This window comes from Carassius carassius, chromosome 36, assembly GCF_963082965.1.
Source record: "Carassius carassius chromosome 36, fCarCar2.1, whole genome shotgun sequence".
NCBI lineage: Eukaryota > Metazoa > Chordata > Actinopteri > Cypriniformes > Cyprinidae > Carassius > Carassius carassius.
Genome location: NC_081790.1, coordinates 26,774,064 through 26,793,776, shown reverse-complemented (window position 1 = coordinate 26,793,776; position 19,713 = coordinate 26,774,064). Strand labels below are relative to the sequence as shown.

The following is a 19,713-nucleotide window of genomic DNA, read 5'->3' as shown; positions in this document are numbered from 1 at the left end:
TGATGGGTGTTCTTTCAAACCTGCAGTAAAACTCGTTCAGATCGTCTGCCAGTCGTTGATTCTCCACAGTGCTGGGGGGTGGTGTCTTGTGATTGGTGATCTTCTTTAGGCTTTTCCACACTGATGCTGAGTCGTTCGAAGTGAACTGAGTCCTTATTTTTTCAGAATAATTCCTCTTTGCCACTCTGATCTCCTTTTCCAGTGTGTATTTAGCCTGTTTATACAAGACATTGTCCCCCTTCACGTAAGCATCTTCTTTGGCCTGACGGAGCTGTCTGAGTTTTGCAGTGAACCACGGTTTGTCATTGTTGTAATTTAGTTGAGTCTTGGTAGGAATACACATATCCTCACAGAAACTAATATAGGATGTTACGGTCTCTGTGAGTTCGTCCAGATCGGTGGCAGCAGCTTCAAAAACACTCCAATCAGTGAGGTCAAAACAAGATTGTAAATCCTGCTCTGCTTCATTAGTCCATCTTTTTACAGTCCTTAATACAGGTTTATCTGATTTTAGTTTCTGCCTGTAGGTCGGTATAAGATGAACCAGAAGGTGATCAGAACGTCCCAAAGCTGCTCGTGGAACAGAGTGATATGCATCCTTTATTGTTGTGTAACAGTGATCCAATATATTACTGTCTCTGGTGGGACATGTAACATGCTGTCTGTATTTTGGCAGTTCACGGGAGAGATTGGCTTTATTAAAGTCCCCGAGAATGATTAAAACAGAGTCCGGGTGTTGTTGTTCTATCTCTGTGATGTGCTCAGCGAGTTTCTGTAAAGCCAGACTTACTTGCGCTTGAGGAGGGATGTAAAGACTAACCAGAATGAGCGAGTGAAACTCCCGCGGCGAATAGAACGGCTTGCAGTTGACAAACTGCGTTTCTAGATCTGGACAGCACATCTTCTTTAACACAATTACATCTGTACACCACCGTTCATTGATGTAAAAGCATGTCCCGCCGCCGCGCGATTTCCCCGTTGATTCTGCGTCGCGATCCGCTCTAAACAGCTGAAAGCCCGGCAGATGGAGCGCGCTGTCCGGTATGGCGTCATTCAGCCAGGTTTCCGTGAAACACAGAGCAGCAGAGTGTGTGAAATCCTTATTTGTCCGAGAAAGCAGAAGGAGTTCGTCCATTTTGTTGGGTAGAGAGCGTAGATTTGCCAGATGGATGCTAGGCAACGGCGTTCGAAATCCGCGCTTCCTGAGTCTGACGAGCGCTCCCGCTCGCTTTCCCCGCCTGCGCGTCCTGAAGCGTTTGATCAGCGCCGCTGCTCCTCCGATAACAATATTCAGTAAAACGTCTGAATAATTGAAATCCGGAAAAACATCTTGTGGTGCGTTCTGCCGAATGTTCAGCAGTTCATCCCTGGTGAAACTGATTGCAGGAATATAACTAAAGACAGGACAAACTAACAAAAAGACAAAAACATTTGCAGAGCACGTCACGGAGGCAGCCATCCTGTACCGGCGCCAAGTTAAGAAGATAGATAGATAGATAGATAGATAGATAGATAGATAGATAGATAGATAGATAGATAGATAGATAGATAGATAGATAGATAGATAGATAGATAGATAGATAGATCCTAAAACACAATTTATACAGTGGGAGAAATGTATGAATTGAGCTATGAACTATATAGCAAATATAAACTAGAATAAACTTCAACAAATAAATACAACATTGGATGACAGTATGAATAAAGATATAATATAGGAAGATAAAAAAGGAAATAAAAACATTAAATTACAGAACTACATGTAGCCCTAGTAGTAAATCAAATTATGTAACATTTAGCAGGTCATTATACAGTTTGACAAATTTGACACTTTTTTGGTGACGATTTTTATAGTTTTATAATTAGGTAGTTAAAGTCATAAAGGAAATTATGTAATTTGGGTAATGTTGGGAATGTTATAATAATTTGGGTATGAATATAATATTTTGCCAATAAAATAAATACTTTTTCTATATATTCTATGTTATGTTTACAATGAGAAAAATAACAGAATATATCACACATAGTTCAATCAATGTCTAAACAGAAATTTGAACCAAGGAATTTTGTCAAGTCAGATCAAAATTCTTTAACAAGGGGTCATTTGAAAAAAAGATGATCAATAGACTCAATACTGAAATGACAGAAACTACAATTCAAATGAGCGTTACCGAATTTTGATGTTAGCTCATTATGGGGTATACATTATGCAAAAATGTAAATGTAATTCTTTTATTTTGTTGGGAACACAACATTTATAAGGTAAGAGCCATCAAATAAATCCACTCAGAGTAATTATTTTTCTGGACTGAAACACATTTCTTATCATTTTATTACTACATTTTGGGTCGTAAATACTCTAGACTTCAATCAAAAAATTCTGCTCACTTCAAATGACAGGCTAAATTACATTTCACGAAGTGGACAAGACCATTTGGTTTTACCACTGTAAGAAATTCCTTATGGACAACAGGGAAATTGTATGAAATCACAGTAAGAATAAACTTTCCCTCTTGGATCTAGCATATCTTAAAGCTCAAGAAATCAACAATGGTACACATAGAACAATACAACCATCTACATAAAAGTGGCAGACAATAAAAACAAAAAAGCAGAAACAAACAACAACTGTATAATCTGAGTTTACGTGAAATCCCTGCATTGCTTTGACATCATCTCTCTTGACAACTAACCAATCAGATTCTTATACTGTCGCACAGGCAGCTTCGGAATCCCGCAACGCTATTGGCTGAACGATATGTCAATCACAGGATTATCCGCTTCATGGTAGGTTGGTACAGACGCGTTTAAAAACGCCCAAGCACCGCGTTTTGTTTTATCATCACCCTGCAGCGGGACATTGTGACGTCGTCATGAGAAGCGCGCGGCTCTTCTGTGGATTCCCTTGATTGACAGATCGCGGCAAAATATTTCATTCTTTTGCGCAGTGGCGTTGTGGACAAGATGCACTTGTGATCTTTTTGTTAGAACGCATCCGTTTCCGACCACAGCTATGTAGTTTCTACTTCAATGCTTTTTAAGATTATTTAAAGTTGCATTTAACTTGCATCTGCATTGCGTTCCGCTGTTGTCCTGGGCTGTGGAGCTGGAGTCAGTTAAGGATGGGATTGCCTGCGTTAGAGTTCAGCGACTGCTATGTGGACAGCCCTCAATTCCGAGAGAGGCTGAGGTCCCACGAGCTGGAACTGGAGAAGACCAATAAGTTCATCAAGGAACTGATTAAGGACGGGAAAGCTTTAATTCAAGCCCTGAAAAGTAAGATATGTTTGCTTTGCTTACGAATGTTGGGGAGGGGGGGGGGGGGGGGTCTGTACTTTGTTTCGTTGTCTTATGTAATAAACACATTGTTACAGATTAATAAACACAGCTTCTGATTAATACATAGTCCTTAAAGAGTCAGTGAGTGTTACTAGACACTCAAGACAGAGTAGAGAGCTTAAGATTCGTGAAACTACTTAGAAGTGAATCATTTGTCACTTTTAAGAATGTTATAAACATGAATAGTTTACATCTAGTAGCCCCCAAAAGTATTTGGATTCTTAAGTCACACTTGAAAACGTCTGAATATCATTGTATCATGAAATAGCACACTAAATGTTCTCAGATATCTTGTTCCAGAGCTAGTTGCAAGTACTATAAAACAGCAAGGTTATTTTGGTGGATGTAGGAAGTCATTACTCTCTTCAGGTTTACACAGGTGTTCTGGCTATCAGATAGACTTCTTCACATTAACTGCGACTAACATTTCACAAGTGCATGACACTGTCACAGTGATCTCCCGCAGTGACCTACAGATTCCACTCCACTCCCCATTACCTTTAAAAACAAACAGTGACCCCAGCAGAACGAGACTGACCTGTGTTGAGCCTAGAGACCTGTTCTTGTGGTAAGGTTTGGAAAACAGTACCGAGGTGTGTCCCAGCTCTCAAGACTGACAGCTTTATATTCCTCTGGGTTTGTGATGTAAAGTTGTATAGCTGGAAAAAGCCTCGTCTTTGATGTGGTTTCTAGTACTGGAAACGTTAGCTTTAACAGCATTTGTCTGCGCAAGTCATAATTAAGGATGGGAAAATAGAGATATGTTTGCTTTCAAGCTTTGAAAATATGATGTGTTAGCTCGTTAGGTTTACCCTGTCCTGTTCTTCATTGCTAATTTTTGACAAATAACTGTTTCACTCAGTGGCTTGCAGTATGTGATGTTTGACCTATCATGAGTAAGAGTAAACTGCTTCATAAACTATAACCACACTAACTTGTTATTTTGCACCAACATACATCTTCTTCCCACAATCGGAGACCTGAAATCACATTTAATAACCGTGAACTCTCTCTTCTGTATATATAGCTCTTGTATTCCGTAGAGATGTATTTTTAATATCCTAATTGACATTAAAAGACAGATGGTGAGTTGAGGGTGTTCTTAGGAAATAAGAAAATGTTTTACAGTGACTCATGTTTGACAACACCCAAATAATGGCACAAGGAAGGACTAAGCATGTCATTTTTAGACATATGGTGTCGGTAATTGTTAAGCTATTGTTTTTTGTCAGGTTTACTATAAGTATGTTGTCTTTTACAATTGAGCATATCGCCCAACACAGAACACCCATTTACATCTCTCTATCTCTGTGGCACCAAGTTTGGCCACGCACAACACAATTTTTGTGTTGTGCGTTAGTGATGCGCGGGTCGTCTCATAACCCGCGGGTCGGGGCGGGGCGGGTTAAGAAATTGGCACTTTATTGCGGGGCGGTTTGGGGCGGGTCACTAAAAACAAAATTTTTTATAAATCCATTTATGTTTCATGGAATTTAGTGGTGAAAATTTTGATTCTTTAAAGAGATTCGTTGATTTTCAGTTCGTTCACCAAAATGATTCATTCACTGATTCGTTCAGTGACCATTTCTTCATATTACACAAATTAAAAGTGTCTTATGTGTTATGTCCTAAGTCAACGAACGAATTTACTTGTGACAAAAACTGATTTGGCTTTATTAAAGTGTGTGCATGATCGCATTAAATAGTAAATTGTTCAGATTAACAAAGCATGAGGTTTTATCGGGGATTAAACGTGGAGTTATGTTCTGTATTCCAAATATGAAAACAAGCGTATGTGCACTAATAACTGCGCTTTGTATCTGCTGATTGCTGATCGAGATTTACATGCTTGGCCGACTGACCCTGTATACTCTCATTCATTTCCTTCACGAACGAGATGTATCAGTTCATTCAACTCTTTCACCTACTAGAAGATCGTATTCGTTCACTACATTCAACAAGTCACATGCTCCGTCACATCTTGAGTAACTCTTTGACATTGTGCGTGGCCAAAACTTGATGCCACAGAGATAGAGAGATGTAAATGGGTGCTCAGTGTTGGGCGATATGCTCAATTGTCATATCATTATCATCAGCCTCTGAGATTGCCGATAAATGATATTGTCGTGCTAATTTATTTGATTATTTATCTACTTAGTTTCATTGGCAGAAAGTGAACCAACTTCAGAGTAAGGCGAAAATCCGCTTAATGTTACAGCCTAAGCCTAATAACAATTTAACATAAATTATGGAAGTTACTAATTATAAGGCTTTTATTTTCTCAGCTATTCAAACAACTCCAGAAAATGAGCGAAGAACATTTACGTTACCAAAGAACACCATCACAAGCTCAGTCTAGCTAAGTTTATGTAGTTAAAAAAACCACTCCTGTTATAATCAGTGAAGCCGTTTACTCTGTGTATGATGATTAAATCTCTTACACATACACATCGCACATACATCTGCACTTTGTTGTTTATGATAAGTGAATTAGCACCAGAGCTGAATTCAGTCATCGAGCGTGGACAGAACAACTAAACGTCGCTGTTTCGGCAATGACTCACCTAAACGCCTCTGATTGGCCATTGAATTCATAAACTCAACAGAATCACGTGTGTATGGTTATAATGCACAACGCTGTAAAAACATAATAAAAGAACATGTAAGCCCTTATATTACATAGATAGTATAACTATCTTGATATAATAATAAAAACAATAATCGTCTTGCCATTGTCACAGGTGGTATCTCTGACTATCGTTGATACAAGACACTATGGTCTATCAGCACAACCCTAGCTTGGGCCTTGTTACTCAGCTGCTAAGGTATGTTTAGGAGGTGGCTGCACAAAATCACAAGAATATCCTGGTCTCTGGTTATGGCTCAGGTTCAATGTAACTCTATGTGATTTAAATGAAATTATGAAGGCTTGTATATTAAAGTTAATATGTAGCAGTGTCACTGCGGTCACATTTCTACTGAATGACTATGGCTTGTAAAATGTTGAATTGGAGTATATTCACTAGATTTTTTTGTTGTTACCTCCAAAGGGCAAGCAAATCACACTCTTCGTAACTTTGTTGCGCAGTGCTCTCTATGTCACAATGTTGAAATTCCCTATCAGTCTACTCTTCCTCTTTTTACTTAAGTAAACGTGTGTATGGGTTTGTTTTACTTCATTCCACCAATGACTCATTTGTAATTTCCTTGTTTCTCCATCTGTCCTGAGTGGGCTGGTCACCTCTGAACCTCTGAAGGTCAGCTGCGCTTGATCGATGAGCCCAGAGCTGCAGTACGTTTTGATGCTGTGATGAAACATCAGACTTGTGCATCACTGTCACACACTTTTTTGCATGAAAATGTGGAAATCCTTCTCCTGGAATCCTTTTTATTTTTGTTGGAGTGGCTAAAGTGACATTGTGGTTGATGGTGAATATGGATTGTTGGCCGGTCATGGTGCGAATTACAGAAGTTTGAAGGAGTAGAGTTTTCAAACTAATGGTTACAACAATGTTCACACAATGTTTCAGTAGACACAAGTTGGGGTACAAGTCAGAAAACACATTTCAACTTATTAGATTGATGCTTGTGAACAGAAGTCACATTGGTCTGAAGAGGTTACTATGGCAAGAGTATGCTGGCTTCAGTTTTGGATGGTAAAAAATATGCATTATTTTATTATAATTTCTGTATGAATTGCTTTAGCAATAGATCAGTATAAATTGACTGGGCCGGTTGGTGTTTTTGAGATTAATGTGTTAGCTAATATGATTGGTTGATTGTTTGAAGGGTAAAAATGTACATTTTCTATCAGATCTTTTTTTGTGTGTGAATGTTTTGTAAAAGAAGCGACATTTAAACTCTTATTTGTATAAAATCACAGCAGTCATTAAATTGAATTACACTGGCTCTAAAAATACTTATGTATGTAATAACACAGACAAGAAACATTTACAGTGCTTGTAGTAACTGATTACATGTAATCTGGATTAGTTATGTAGCTATCAGCTATCAGATAAAAAAAATGCAGTACCTGTAATCATATAATCATGTAACCTTTTAACTGCAATGTAAATTTGAATTGCTAGAATATGTGGTGTGTGTGCGTGCGAGGCACTTGCACAATTGAACCCGTGAAACACAAAAAAACCCTCAATTTCTGGAGTAAGATATAATACGAAAAAAAGTGTTTAGTTTTATTTTTGCAGACTCACAATAAAAAACAAGATTTTATGCTTTTTGACAGCCGAAGCCGATATCTTGGAAAGCAGCCGATATAAAGCCGATATAATTTTAATTATTATTATTATTATTATTAATATTTAAGAAATTTGAAATCATTTGACAATGGATCAAAAAATAAATGTGTAAAAGATACATAAACTTAAGATGACAGTATTTGTAAATAAATATTTAATAAAATTATAATATAATAAAAAAGTAAACACTGTAACCAACAGGACACTCTGTATTCTGGGAAGTTTCTGTGCACTGGGAATCATATTTTTCAAATAAAGCCACAGTAACCCTCATTTTACAAACAGCACACAGTGAAAATGATATGAATATGTCAGTGGGCAAATGCATAAAGTGCAGCATAATTTGAAATCACAAGTTTGAAGTTTAAAGCATTCAATTCACATGTACTGGCCATCACACAGAGAACACGTGATCATGCTGGATAAAAATGCACACTTCACAAGAAATCAGAGCTGGATTCGACTGAGTTTACAAGGTTTATGAAATTAAATGTTCAATAGTCAGTCAAAGATTTGTTTAAAATACATAAATGCATATTTGCTTAATGTTGACGGCAAACGAGAAGGTATTATAATGTTTGCCTTTCTATTACTAATAGGCCTAATATAAAATAAATCGTTATAATTCTTTATGTATACATTAATTCCTTTGTTTAACCATTGTATCCGATTATTAGACAGACTTCTATCCATATTAGACAGAACTGTCAGAGAGAGTGTGAGAGATGTGCTGCCGCTCTCAGCACCGTCAAAATAAAAGTCGAACACCACCACCACCTCGAACACATCGGCCAAGCAGAAAAACGTATCGGCCAGTGCTATTTGAAAAATGACAAATATCAACCGATATATCGGCCTTGGCGATATATGGGTCGACCACTAGGACAGTGCCTTTTAATTGTTGTTTTGAATCCAGGAATTATTTATTTACAAATTATAAACTCTGATTATGACAAGTGTGGTATAAAAGTTTATTAGAGGAATAATTGGTTAGCTGGAAAATGTTACGTCGCAACATGCTTTTGGATGCCATTCGATCTCAGCCTTCATTTATGCAGCTTTGTTTTGCCGGTTGGTCACAAATTTCTATAAATTCAATAATATTTAAGGCGTTGTTTCTTTTCCTAAATCCTCACCATCTAACCCTCTAAATTTGCAGGTTTATTTTATTGTCATTTACTTTTTATCACTGTTTTCGCATCTTTTATTGTGGCAAACATATTTGCTTACAATTTTGCTTACAATTTTAATTAAATCATGGGTTATTTAAGGAACTAAATTAGTAAAACATGGACAGTGGCCACAAATGAATAAATTGTAGAAACAAATGAACAAGTTGTAAAATGACCCGTGTGTCCCGCAGCCCTGCAAAGCACAGAGCCCCATATGAAACATCTGGGGAAGTTTCTATTGCTTTCCATGTTGTAGAACTTTGTGTTGTTTCTATTTTAATGTACTTTTCTCATAGTTTCTCAGGGTATAAAGGGAAAGATAAGATGTTACCTCCCAAAGGATGAGGCCGTTTTCAAACTGCACAGCTGTGAATGGAGAGAAGATACATCCAGTAGTGCTTCCCTGCAGGGATCAGGGCACATCCACAGATTCACGCATGAGAGGACAACAAAGAAACAGCGTGTGTGTTTTAGTTTGGTTAGAGCTCCATGAGGAGTAGGTTGGAAGGGAAATTAGGGCAGCCTCTGCATTATAATTACTGTCGCTCTATAATCTCAGCCCTCTGTGTCTGGAGGCAACCTGTGATATCTGATGTGGCTTCTCTTTAAGACTCCCGTCTGTCACATTGTGCATGAGTGAAGCAGGATTATCGTTAGAAGGATTACATATCCTCTTTAAAAAAGAAACTCAGATACACTATGAGATTATAAGTGCATTAAGTGTGCTCTTGCACACAGGATTACAATCAAACAAGACTCTCTATTACTTACTGTAAGTGATGGATTATGGATGCATTAATAATGTATGGTTGGCATGTTCCTTAAAATGAATTTGTCTTCTAGAAAGGTACTTGGAATACATAACCAGTTACCTAAAATATTATTATTTGAGTAATATATTATGCAATATGAGTTGAATTATCACTATTACTATAGCTCATATTTAGGGTTAGACATTTGAACAAACCCCTAAGCTTTTTTTGTAACTCATACCACTCATTCCATGCTTTTGAGAGGTGTTTTAAAATTCTTTATCAAATTCCTTGGCGGTCTGATTGACTTTTTTTTTTCTCTTCAGTTTTTGATAATCTTTTACACTTGAATGTTTATCACAATACGGAACAAAAATCTTCCACTACTTCCATTTTTAATCAGTTTTAAGATTTTCTGGCAGATGAGAAAGTTATCTAAAAACATAGTTTTTATGGTCAAGTGTCACCCATATTTTCTTCAGAAATGTTACTGAATATATTAGCCAATATTAAATGGTTGATTGTATACACAAGCACATTTCCTCTATTTTTTTTTGTAGATCACATCTAACACACACATAACACATAAAGTTAATCTTTAAAAACCTTAAAGAGATAGTTTATCTGCTTACCCCCAGGGCATCCAAGATGTAGGTGACTTTGTTTCTTCAGTAGAACACAAACTGAGATTTTTAACTCAAATCGTTGCAGTCTGTCAGTCAAGTGTAAGTGGATGGGAATCACTGATAAAATATACAATAAAACATAAAAAATAACATACACAAATAAAACCAAATTAAACCCTGCGGCTCGTGATGAAACATTGATGTGTAAAGACACAATACAATGAGTCTGTGCAAGAAAATGAACAGTATTTATATCGTTTTTTACCTCTGATTCACACAATGTCTGAACTGTCAGAACTCTCCAGAGCGCGTCCTGTTGTGCGCATTCTCAGCAGCATGATCGTGAGGCGTCTTCTTCTTTTTTTTAATAGCCACTTATTTGGCCACAGCATAAAACATTATTATTATTGGCTTGTCACTTGCCAGAATTAGATATTGTGCATCCTCAGGGGGAAAAAAATAATAAAAATGAATAAATGAATAAATAATGAATAAATAAATTAAAATAGTAGTTTAATTGTTATGTTATGACAATTTAAAGTTAAAGGGTTATCATCATTACCTTGTTGGGTTCATTTTAGGTAATCATGAAGTCTGCATACATCTGGAAAAAGATGTAGAGTCCCACAGTTTTCAACATCCCTTTTCCAGGCAGGAAAAAGGAAGCATCGCTTAACATGTATTGAAATGGGAGCATTCTTAAAACTTAAGGCCGGGATTCCAAATTCAGCTTACATTTATCTTTTGCTGTTGCAAAAAGACAACGGGAACATTCTGCCCAAAGCTCCTTTGAAGTGTCAAGAGGCATGAATTTGTGTTGAGGAGGCAATGTATTGTCTTGTTTGTGGTTTTAGGCCGTCTGCTCTGGGATAATCTGTTTTTTCTTGTATAATGTGGAGTATGAAGCCTTTAGCTAATGGGCTGTATTTCAGGATGGCTCATAAAGAGCGATCATTCCACTGTTTTGATGGATTGGTCTCGCATAGACATTCTCACTAGTTAAGACTTCCGGTTTAGTTAAGTGTCCTCTTTGACCAAAACATCCTTCATGAATTCATAGCATATTTCTCAATCTTTCAATGCTACACATTAAGCTACCAATTTTTTCATGTTTGTCAGCCTCAAGTGGAAGTCACATGTCCTTTACATTTAAATTTTTCTGTCCAACAGAAAGGAATTGTTCACACAACTATAAAAAAAGTAGGGGTGTCCCCGACAAATGCTTTTCATAGTCAAATCGGAATTTTCGAATCTTGCTGATATTCGACTGATAGTCGAATCATATGTTTGGGGGCGGGTCAAAATACATTGAGTCAAGTCAGACATTTGAGCTCCCCCATATAGTCAGAATGGCATAATCAATAACACCCCGTGAATATTCGACTGTGACATTGGTAGTCGAATCAGGCTCCTCGAATCGAAGCATCGGATCGTCCACTATTCGGGGTCACCCCTAAAAAAAGTTTGACAATAAATTCTCCATGAATGTAGGTCAACTCTTCTTATGATCTTTATTATAAACATAACTAAGAGCAGTGTTACGGATCACTCGGGAAGCTGAGGAGTAACAGATAAAGATGTTTATTAGAACAGACACAAGCAGAGGAGCAGGTAGTGAGGGATGAGTGAATGGATGGATCCGTGCAGGCTGGGTGAAGACGTCTTGGAGTGAAGGTGAACCACACACACGCACAGGGGGGATCTGGGTCTTCGGAGAATCGCTGGAGAGAGGTAAGTAGAAGAGGAGTTAGTCCTTAGAGTAAGCATACAGGAATGACCTTGTCGCGAACGTGACCGGACAATGACTGAGTTCGTGTGTGTGGCTTTTATGGTGCTGAGGTGATTGGATGGTGATGCGGATCAGGTGGATGTGATTTAGAATTCCGGTGAGGGTGTGCGTCGTGATTGTGTGGAGGTGGAACCTGGCGTGTTTGTAACATTACCCCCCTCCCCACGGCCCGCTTCTGAGGGCCGGGGGCCCCGACGACGTGGTGGGCGTCCTCTTCCCCTGGGAGTTGGTCGGTTGGGATGATTGGAGTGGAAGGTATCGAGTAAGGTAGGAACCAGGATGTCGTTGCGTGGGACCCAGGAACGTTCCTCTGGACCGTATCCTTCCCAGTCCACTAGGTATTCCAGGATGTCCTTGACTGTGTAGGCTGCGCCGTCATCTAGGAGGAGAGGAGGGGGGGCTTCGGCTTCGCCAGGTTCTGTGGAGGGAGAGACAAAAGGATGGTGAGGTTTAAGAAGGGAAACATGGAATGCATGGAATGGCTCTCCCGGAACCAGTAGTCGATGGCGGGGACATCCGAGGGTTCACCTGACCAGGGGAATAGAGGTGGTTGGTAGCCGAGTACGCACTGGAAAGGAAAGGAGTGAGTCCGGTGGTGGGTTGATGGAGGGAGTTTTGTGTGTACTCGGCCCACCCCAGGAATTGGTTCCAGGAGTTCTGGTGGCCGTGACAGAAGGTACGGAGGAAGCGTCCAATCTCCTGAACCTTCCTTTCCGTCTGCCCGTTTGACTGCAGATGGTACCCGGAAGAGAGGCTGATGGCCACACCTAGGAGGGAGTGGAAGGCCTTCCATACCCGGTAGGATGAACTGGGAGCCTCGATCCGATACGATATCTTCTGGGATGCCGAAGTACCTGAAGACATAGTTAAATAGTAGTTCAGCCGTCTCCATGGCTGTGGGTAGGCCCTTTAAAGGAAGAAGACGACAGGATTTAGAAAATCTATCCACTATGACTAGAATACAGGTATTGTTATCTGAAGGCGGGAGATCCGTAATGAAATCCACGCCTAGGTGTGACCACGGGCGATTGGGAACAGGCAGAGGATGGAGCTTGCCTGATGGAAGATGGCGAGGGCTTTTGGAAATGGCGCAGCTGGTACATCCATTCACGTACCTCCTGACATCCGAGGCCATGTTGGGCCACCAGAAGCGTTCCTTCAGCAACAAGAGGGTTTCATTGACCCCCGGGTGACCAGTGCCAAGTGATGTATGAGTGGAGTGAATGAGTGGAGTTTGCCCGTGTCCTGGCGATATATTGGTGTCCCGGTGGGCAACCCGGTGGGGTGTTGGTAGTTGGCTCGGTAGGAGGAAGAGTCTCAGAGGACCAGGTAATAGGAGAGACAATGATACTTTCAGGAAGAATGGTTTCCGGAGTCTCAGGCTTTTCTTCGAGGGTGTAGCATCTGGATAGGGCATCAGCCTTTACGTTTTTCACCCCTGGGCGGTACGAGCTCCCGATGGCCTATGTCGTAGTTAACCTCCGCTGGGTTGAGTTTCCGGGAGAAAAAGGCGCATGGATGGAGGAGGCTGGGATTCCCCTGCTGCTGAGACAGGACCGCTCCCACTCCGGTGGTTGAGGCATCAACTTCCACTACGAAGGGTCGATTGGGATGGACCAGAAGTGGGGCAGTTGTAAAGGCCTTCTTCAGGGTTTGAAAGGCTTCAGTGGCGGCAGTAGTCCAGGAGAGAGACTTAGGTTTATTGCGGAGGAGACTGGTGAGAGGACTGGTTATGGTACTGAAGTTGCGTATAAACCGTCTGTAGAAGTTGGCAAAGCCTAGGAATCGCTGTAACACCTTGATGGTGGTTGGAGTGAGCCAATCCTTGGCGGCGTTAACCTTCCCCTCGTCCATCCGGATGCCACTGCTACTGATGTTATAGCAAAGGAACTGCACTGAGGGCTGATGGAAGGAGCATTTTTCGGCCTTGAGGTAGAGCTGGTAGGCCCTCAGGCATTGCAGGACCTCCGCAACGTGGCGTTGATGCTCTGCCAGGCTCCGGGAGTAGATGAGGATGTCATCGATATAGACTAAGACGAACTTGTGGAGGAACTCCCGGAGCACCTCGTGGATGAAATCCTGGAATACGGAGGGGGTGTTAACAAGTCCATACGGCATTACACAATATTCGTAGTGGCCAGTAGGGGTGATGAAGGCGGTCTTCCACTCGTCCCCCTCACGTATCCGAATGAGGTTATAGGCACTGCGGAGGTCCAACTTGGTGAATACAGTGGCACCATGGAGATGTTCCAAAGCAGCTGGGACGAGGGGAAGTGGATATCTGAACTTCACAGTAATGTTATTGAGAGCCCGGTAATCTATACATGGTCTCAAACCTCTGTCCTTCTTCTCCACGAAGAAGAAGCTCGAAGCAGCAGGGGAGGTCGATGGACGAATATAACCCTGGGCTAGCGCCTCCTTGATGTAATCCTCCATGGCCTTCTCCTCAGGAATGGATAGGGGATATATCCTTCCCTTTGGCACTGGTTCACCCGGCAGCAGATCTATTGCACAGTCCCACGGCTGGTGTGGAGGCAGCTTGGAGGCCCGTTTGGGGCAGAAGACGTCACTGAAGGGGGCGTAGCAGTGAGGGATTGCGACGGACTGGTTTTCCACTGGGCTCTCAATGGATGTGGAATAGAGTGGAAGAGGTTCAGGGGAAGGTGTGACTGGAACTGGACGACCGGAGATACATGACTTGAAACAGGCCTCGCCCCACTTCAGGATCTCGCCTGTTTTCCAGGAAATTACGGGGTTGTGCTGCTCCAGCCACGGACGCCCTAGAATCACGTCAGCTGTGGATTCCTCCAGAACCAGCAGATGGATTTCCTCGTGGTGGAGTAGTCCGGTTTGGAAGAATATGGGACCCACACTATGGCGCACGCACCTCCTGCTTAGCGGCTTGCCGGTGATAGTGTGGACCTGGTAGGCAGCCGGCGTTGCCATGGAAGGGAGCTTGAGCTGACGGCAAAGGGCGCTCGAGATAAAGTTGCCGGCTGACCCAGAATCGAGGAGGGCAGAAACTGGAAGAGACATGTCAGCGGCAGTAAGTGTCACAACAGTGGTGAGTGGTTTCATTTGGTATCTTGAAGGGAGAATGGCACTCACCATGGGACGAGGAGGACGGACGGGCCATACAGCAATGGCATGCCCCGGGGCTGCACAGTAGAGGCACAGATTCTGGGCCAGCCGTCTTTGTCGCTCCGCCATAGTAAAGCAATAGGAGTCAAGAATCATGGGTTTGCTGGCTGGTTCTGGGGAGCTGACGGCCTCTGGATGGCAGAGTGGTGTGGAAGAATACGCTTGGCCCTGGTGCTCTTCTAAGCACAACTTCATACGAGTGGTGAAGCGGATGGACAGCTGGATGAATCGTTCAAGCCCGATGGTGTCCTCGTATGCAGCGAGATGCAACCGCGCTCGAGGTTCCAATCCTTGACGGTAGGTATTCAGCAAAGCCTGTTCGTTCCATCCACTGGAGGCCGCTAGAGTCCTAAACTGAAGGGCATATTCATTGACAGACATTTTTCCCTGTTTTAGATTATACAGCTTCTCACCAATGGAAGAGTCCCAAGCTGGTCTGCCGAAAACTTCACGGAAATGGTTGATGAAGCTAGAATAAGACTGGATAACTGGGTTATTTTGAGTCCATATAGAATCTGCCCACAGTAGTGCTTTACCTTACAGCTGGGAAATAACAAAGGCTACCTTCGATCGCTCAGTGGGGTATAAGTGCGGTTGCATCTCCAGGACCAGCGAACATTGCAGGAGGAAACCGCTGCATTCCTCCGCCGAACCAGAGTAGGGCGCCGGCCTGGCCATGGGACTGGCGTGAACGGAAGGAGAGGAAGTGTTGACATGGTCGGCGGAAGTGCTCGCTGGTGTTGGGGATGCAGGTGTAGCCGTGAGTGTTCTTCGGAGTGCATCAACCAGATCTTGAAAGGGGTCCGTGAGGCTCATGCTTGTGCCTGGCGGTGCAGGTCCGGTCATCTGTTACGGATCACTCGGGAAGCTGAGGAGTAACAGATAAAGATGTTTATTGGAACAGACACAAGCAAAGGAGCAGGTAGTGAGGGATGAGTGAATGGATGGATCCGTGCAGGCTGGGTGAAGACGTCTTGGAGTGAAGGTGAACCACACACACGCACAGGGGGATCTGGGTCTTCGGAGAATCGCTGGAGAGAGGTAAGTAGAAGAGGAGTTAGTCCTTAGAGTAAGCATACAGGAATGACCTTGTCGCAAACATGACCGGACAATGACTGAGTGCGTATGTGTGGCTTTTATGGTGCTGAGGTGATTGGATGGTGATGCGGATCAGGTGGATGTGATTTAGAATTCCGGTGAGGGTGTGCGTCGTGATTGCGTGGAGGTGGAACCTGGCGTGTTTGTAACAAGCAGCTTCTTCAAAATATCTTCTTTTGATTTTTTTTTTTTGGGATGAACTAATCCTTTAATGTTGAAACAAAACCCACACAAAGGTAAACTGATGCAGGAGCTCCAGATTTATTTGAACCTGGTCTGTGGACTTAGTTGAACCTTTGCTTGAACATGACCTCTGTTGACCTGTGTTGTTTCTGCTTGTTTCTTTGGAGAGCTTTGCCAGGACTTTTTAATTAGCGAGCCATAGCAGTCGGGGGTTGAGGAGCCATGTGTGGTTTGGAAACTAGCTCAGCCTGTGTGAAGTTTTGTGTGCGTGTGCCACAGTTTAAGTTCTGTTATACATTAAATTGATCTTATTTTAACATTCTCCTGCTGTACCATAAAAGTTAATGAGTTGGAGGGCAGAGAGAGGACACAGGAGATGCTGTCTTGGATTGCTTCATGACTGTGTCCTCACTGCTGCCCAACTGCTTGTGAAATGCATTTAGTTACCTGCACAGGAAATTATTCTGCAGTTCAGCGAGTTTAAAGGAATAAAAGAGCCAAAAGAAACTTTTGAAGCCTTAATATAAGAGATTCCTGTAACAAAAAACAAAAAATCCTCTTAAATTGTAGTGATACTAGAGCTTTGACAATTAGTAATGCACCAAAGTTATTTTTTGAAAATAAATTGTCTTTAATAATCAATGAATTAATCAAATTTATTTAACAATCAATGGTTGAATAAAAACTGCATAAATAAAAAGGTAAGTATAATATTTTAAATTAAGGCAGTTTTTATATCAACAATTTAATATAATGTAGGATAATAATGCTATTCCACAATTTGTTTTGATTGAAATATAGACATTTAAATTGTAGTTTCAAATAAATGCATTTGGTTACATTGCAGTATAATATAATGCAATGATTCAGAAAAGTGTAATAAAGTTAATTCAATTCATTCACAATACAGTACATAAATGTATTATTATGCATAATATGCTAAAAAAAGGCTCAAGTTTAGATGTTTGTATCCCATTCTGGGCATGTTCAAAATTGTAATCATAACACGGTTGTCAATTATTAAATGTTTAGCTACTAACATATTACGTCGCACTTTTTGACCTTAAAACTGAAGCGTCATGCTGAAATTCTTGTTGTGTTCGTAGATTTGAAAGACTAAGGTAAAGTTAGTTTGAGCACAGTCTTTAGTTTCTGGAGTTTGGCTTTCACAGACAAACAAACACATGTATATGGCTCAATTTTTGAGCTGGTAATATGCTAGATCTCCTTGCAGTTGAATAAATTTTGTGATTTAATCTTTATCTGTTATTTTAACTTAAGCCATTTAGTCTGAAGGTCAAATACTCCTAAAAGTAACAGAATTTATAGTCTTTCTCCTTCAGGAAAAAAACAACCATGCCATTTTAATTTGCTTCTACAAACCTTTGAGCTTTTCTATTGTGACTGGTGTTTCATTGGACTCATAATCACAAGTGCAGTTCTGTTCCAGGTGACCCACTGAGCAAGTTTACATCAAAAACCAAACTGTATAATCATAAGTTTTGTTAAAGAATATTGAAAATAAACTTCCATCAGTGAACAATGGAGCAACACAATGGAAATTCATACCCAGGTTTGAGCCTCAAGCGGCACATATAATTCCATTCCATGAACTCAGACTTGTCTGACGGTGAGTAACAATGGTAACTAATAGTATGGTGTCATTATATCACAGGCTCTGTGGAATGTAACAAATGGTTAAATGTCTACTTAAAAGTGGATCTGCAGTAGCACAAAATTTCAGTTGGCCAAAGCACGTATGCATTTTGCTCGTAGCTCTAATTGTAACCTGCCATATTTGGGCTTAATTAGCATGCTGCTGACTGCTGAGACTTGCTGTAGGTGTCATGTACAGCATTTTCCAGCCTTTCATCTGGAGAGGAAAGCAAAATGCAGGTGTTTTTTGACAAGACGTAGGAGGGTCAGGCAGATGTTATTAATGATTTTTCCCCATCATTGTGCCAAATATTGTCTGAATGCTCCACAGTCAGCCCCTTCCCTGTCTGTTATACAGTAAAAACCTCTCTTTGGCCTGTTGACGGCACAGGAACAAAAGGGAAGTGGGCGTTCAAGCATGAGACAATACAGAGTATTGCTAAGAACACAGGCTTTTGTTCCATCTGACAATCCCAGAAATCGCTGCAAACACTTTGGAATTTTGGAACACATCTCTCAGTATTCTAAGAAACTTAGATTGATGCATTTAGAGATGAACATTACTGTCTGTTGGGACTGTGATAATATATACTCTTCTTCTTACTCATCAGTCCCAAAATCCACTAGAATCACTGTCCCAAATTCCTCTTTTCCAAAGCCGTAAAATGTGTAGGCTTTGGGTAAAGTCCCCTTGGGTTATTTAACTCTCTCTGTCTCTTTGTGAATGCTGAGCATTGTGGCCAGAGGCCGCTCTCCCGTGTCCTGACTCGCTGTGTGTAGAAGCAGTGGGTCCCCAAGAGGAGCGCAGTAAGACAATGGGCCTGTGTTCACAGGGTCTGGCTGCGCCGGACAGAACCGTTGAAGTCCAGATACTCATTGCCCCTTAGAGATGAGGCAGGGACTTGAAATGTCCTGCCAGCGTGCGACGGTTGATCAAGTTCTTCTCATTAACCTGTCAAATGAATGGTTGATGTTGCGGCTTTACTTTGAAGCAAAAGTTGTCCAAGATTGCGGGCTCAACCGCTAAACTTCATTGGAAAAGCTGCTGGAAGAATTGTTTTATAAAGTTTTCAACATGATTAATTAGGGACAGCAGAATGTTTCAGAAAATTGCCAGGATCAACTGGCTGTAATATCTGAAGTATTGAGGGTAAATAGGAGGACTATTTTCAAGTGGTTTGTTCTCCTCAACTTTTAATAGGTGCTTGAAAGTTTTCAGTTCCCTCTAAAAGAGTTTCAGTAACTCTTTAACTACTTTATGTTTGCCTTTTGCAGGCTCTATAATGAGTTATGGAGACAGACATTACAGATGCCTAAGGTTCCTTTGTGTCCACTTGTTTCTTTACTTTTTCAAAATGAAAAAAAAAAAAAAATAGGCTACTCCAAAATACCATTGATACTAATTATTGGTTTTTAACTACTTAAAGTATATCTATAATATTTTGTTATGCATTAAATTGCAACTTAATCATCATAAATATGTAATTATGAATGTTTTTAAATGAACAAATAATTTTAAAATTAAATGAAATTAAAGTATATCTTACCAAAAAATGCAATTACATGGAACAGTACCCTTGAATCATATTTCAAAGACAATAGAATTATAAAATGACATATAAAATGTACCTAAGGCCTATTTAAGTGTTGAAAAGCAATCTTAAGCATAACTAATTACATTTAATACCATTGAATTTT

General features: G+C 40.8%; 1 protein-coding gene across 3 annotated transcripts in view; it reads left to right on the top strand.

Moving 5' to 3' along the window:
* The first annotated feature begins 2,833 nt into the window (after nt 1–2,833).
* Nucleotides 2,834–19,713, top strand: part of LOC132117496 (rho GTPase-activating protein 26-like) — a 132,339-nt gene continuing 115,459 nt past the window's right edge. For 2 of the 3 annotated variants that reach the window (XM_059526821.1, XM_059526819.1), the window contains exon 1: nt 2,834–3,276. In XM_059526821.1, the coding sequence (XP_059382804.1) occupies nt 3,123–3,276 (154 nt within the window). In that variant the 5' untranslated portion in view covers nt 2,834–3,122. The remainder of the gene's footprint in view (nt 3,277–19,713) is intronic. The other variant, XM_059526820.1, reaches the window with a different exon arrangement.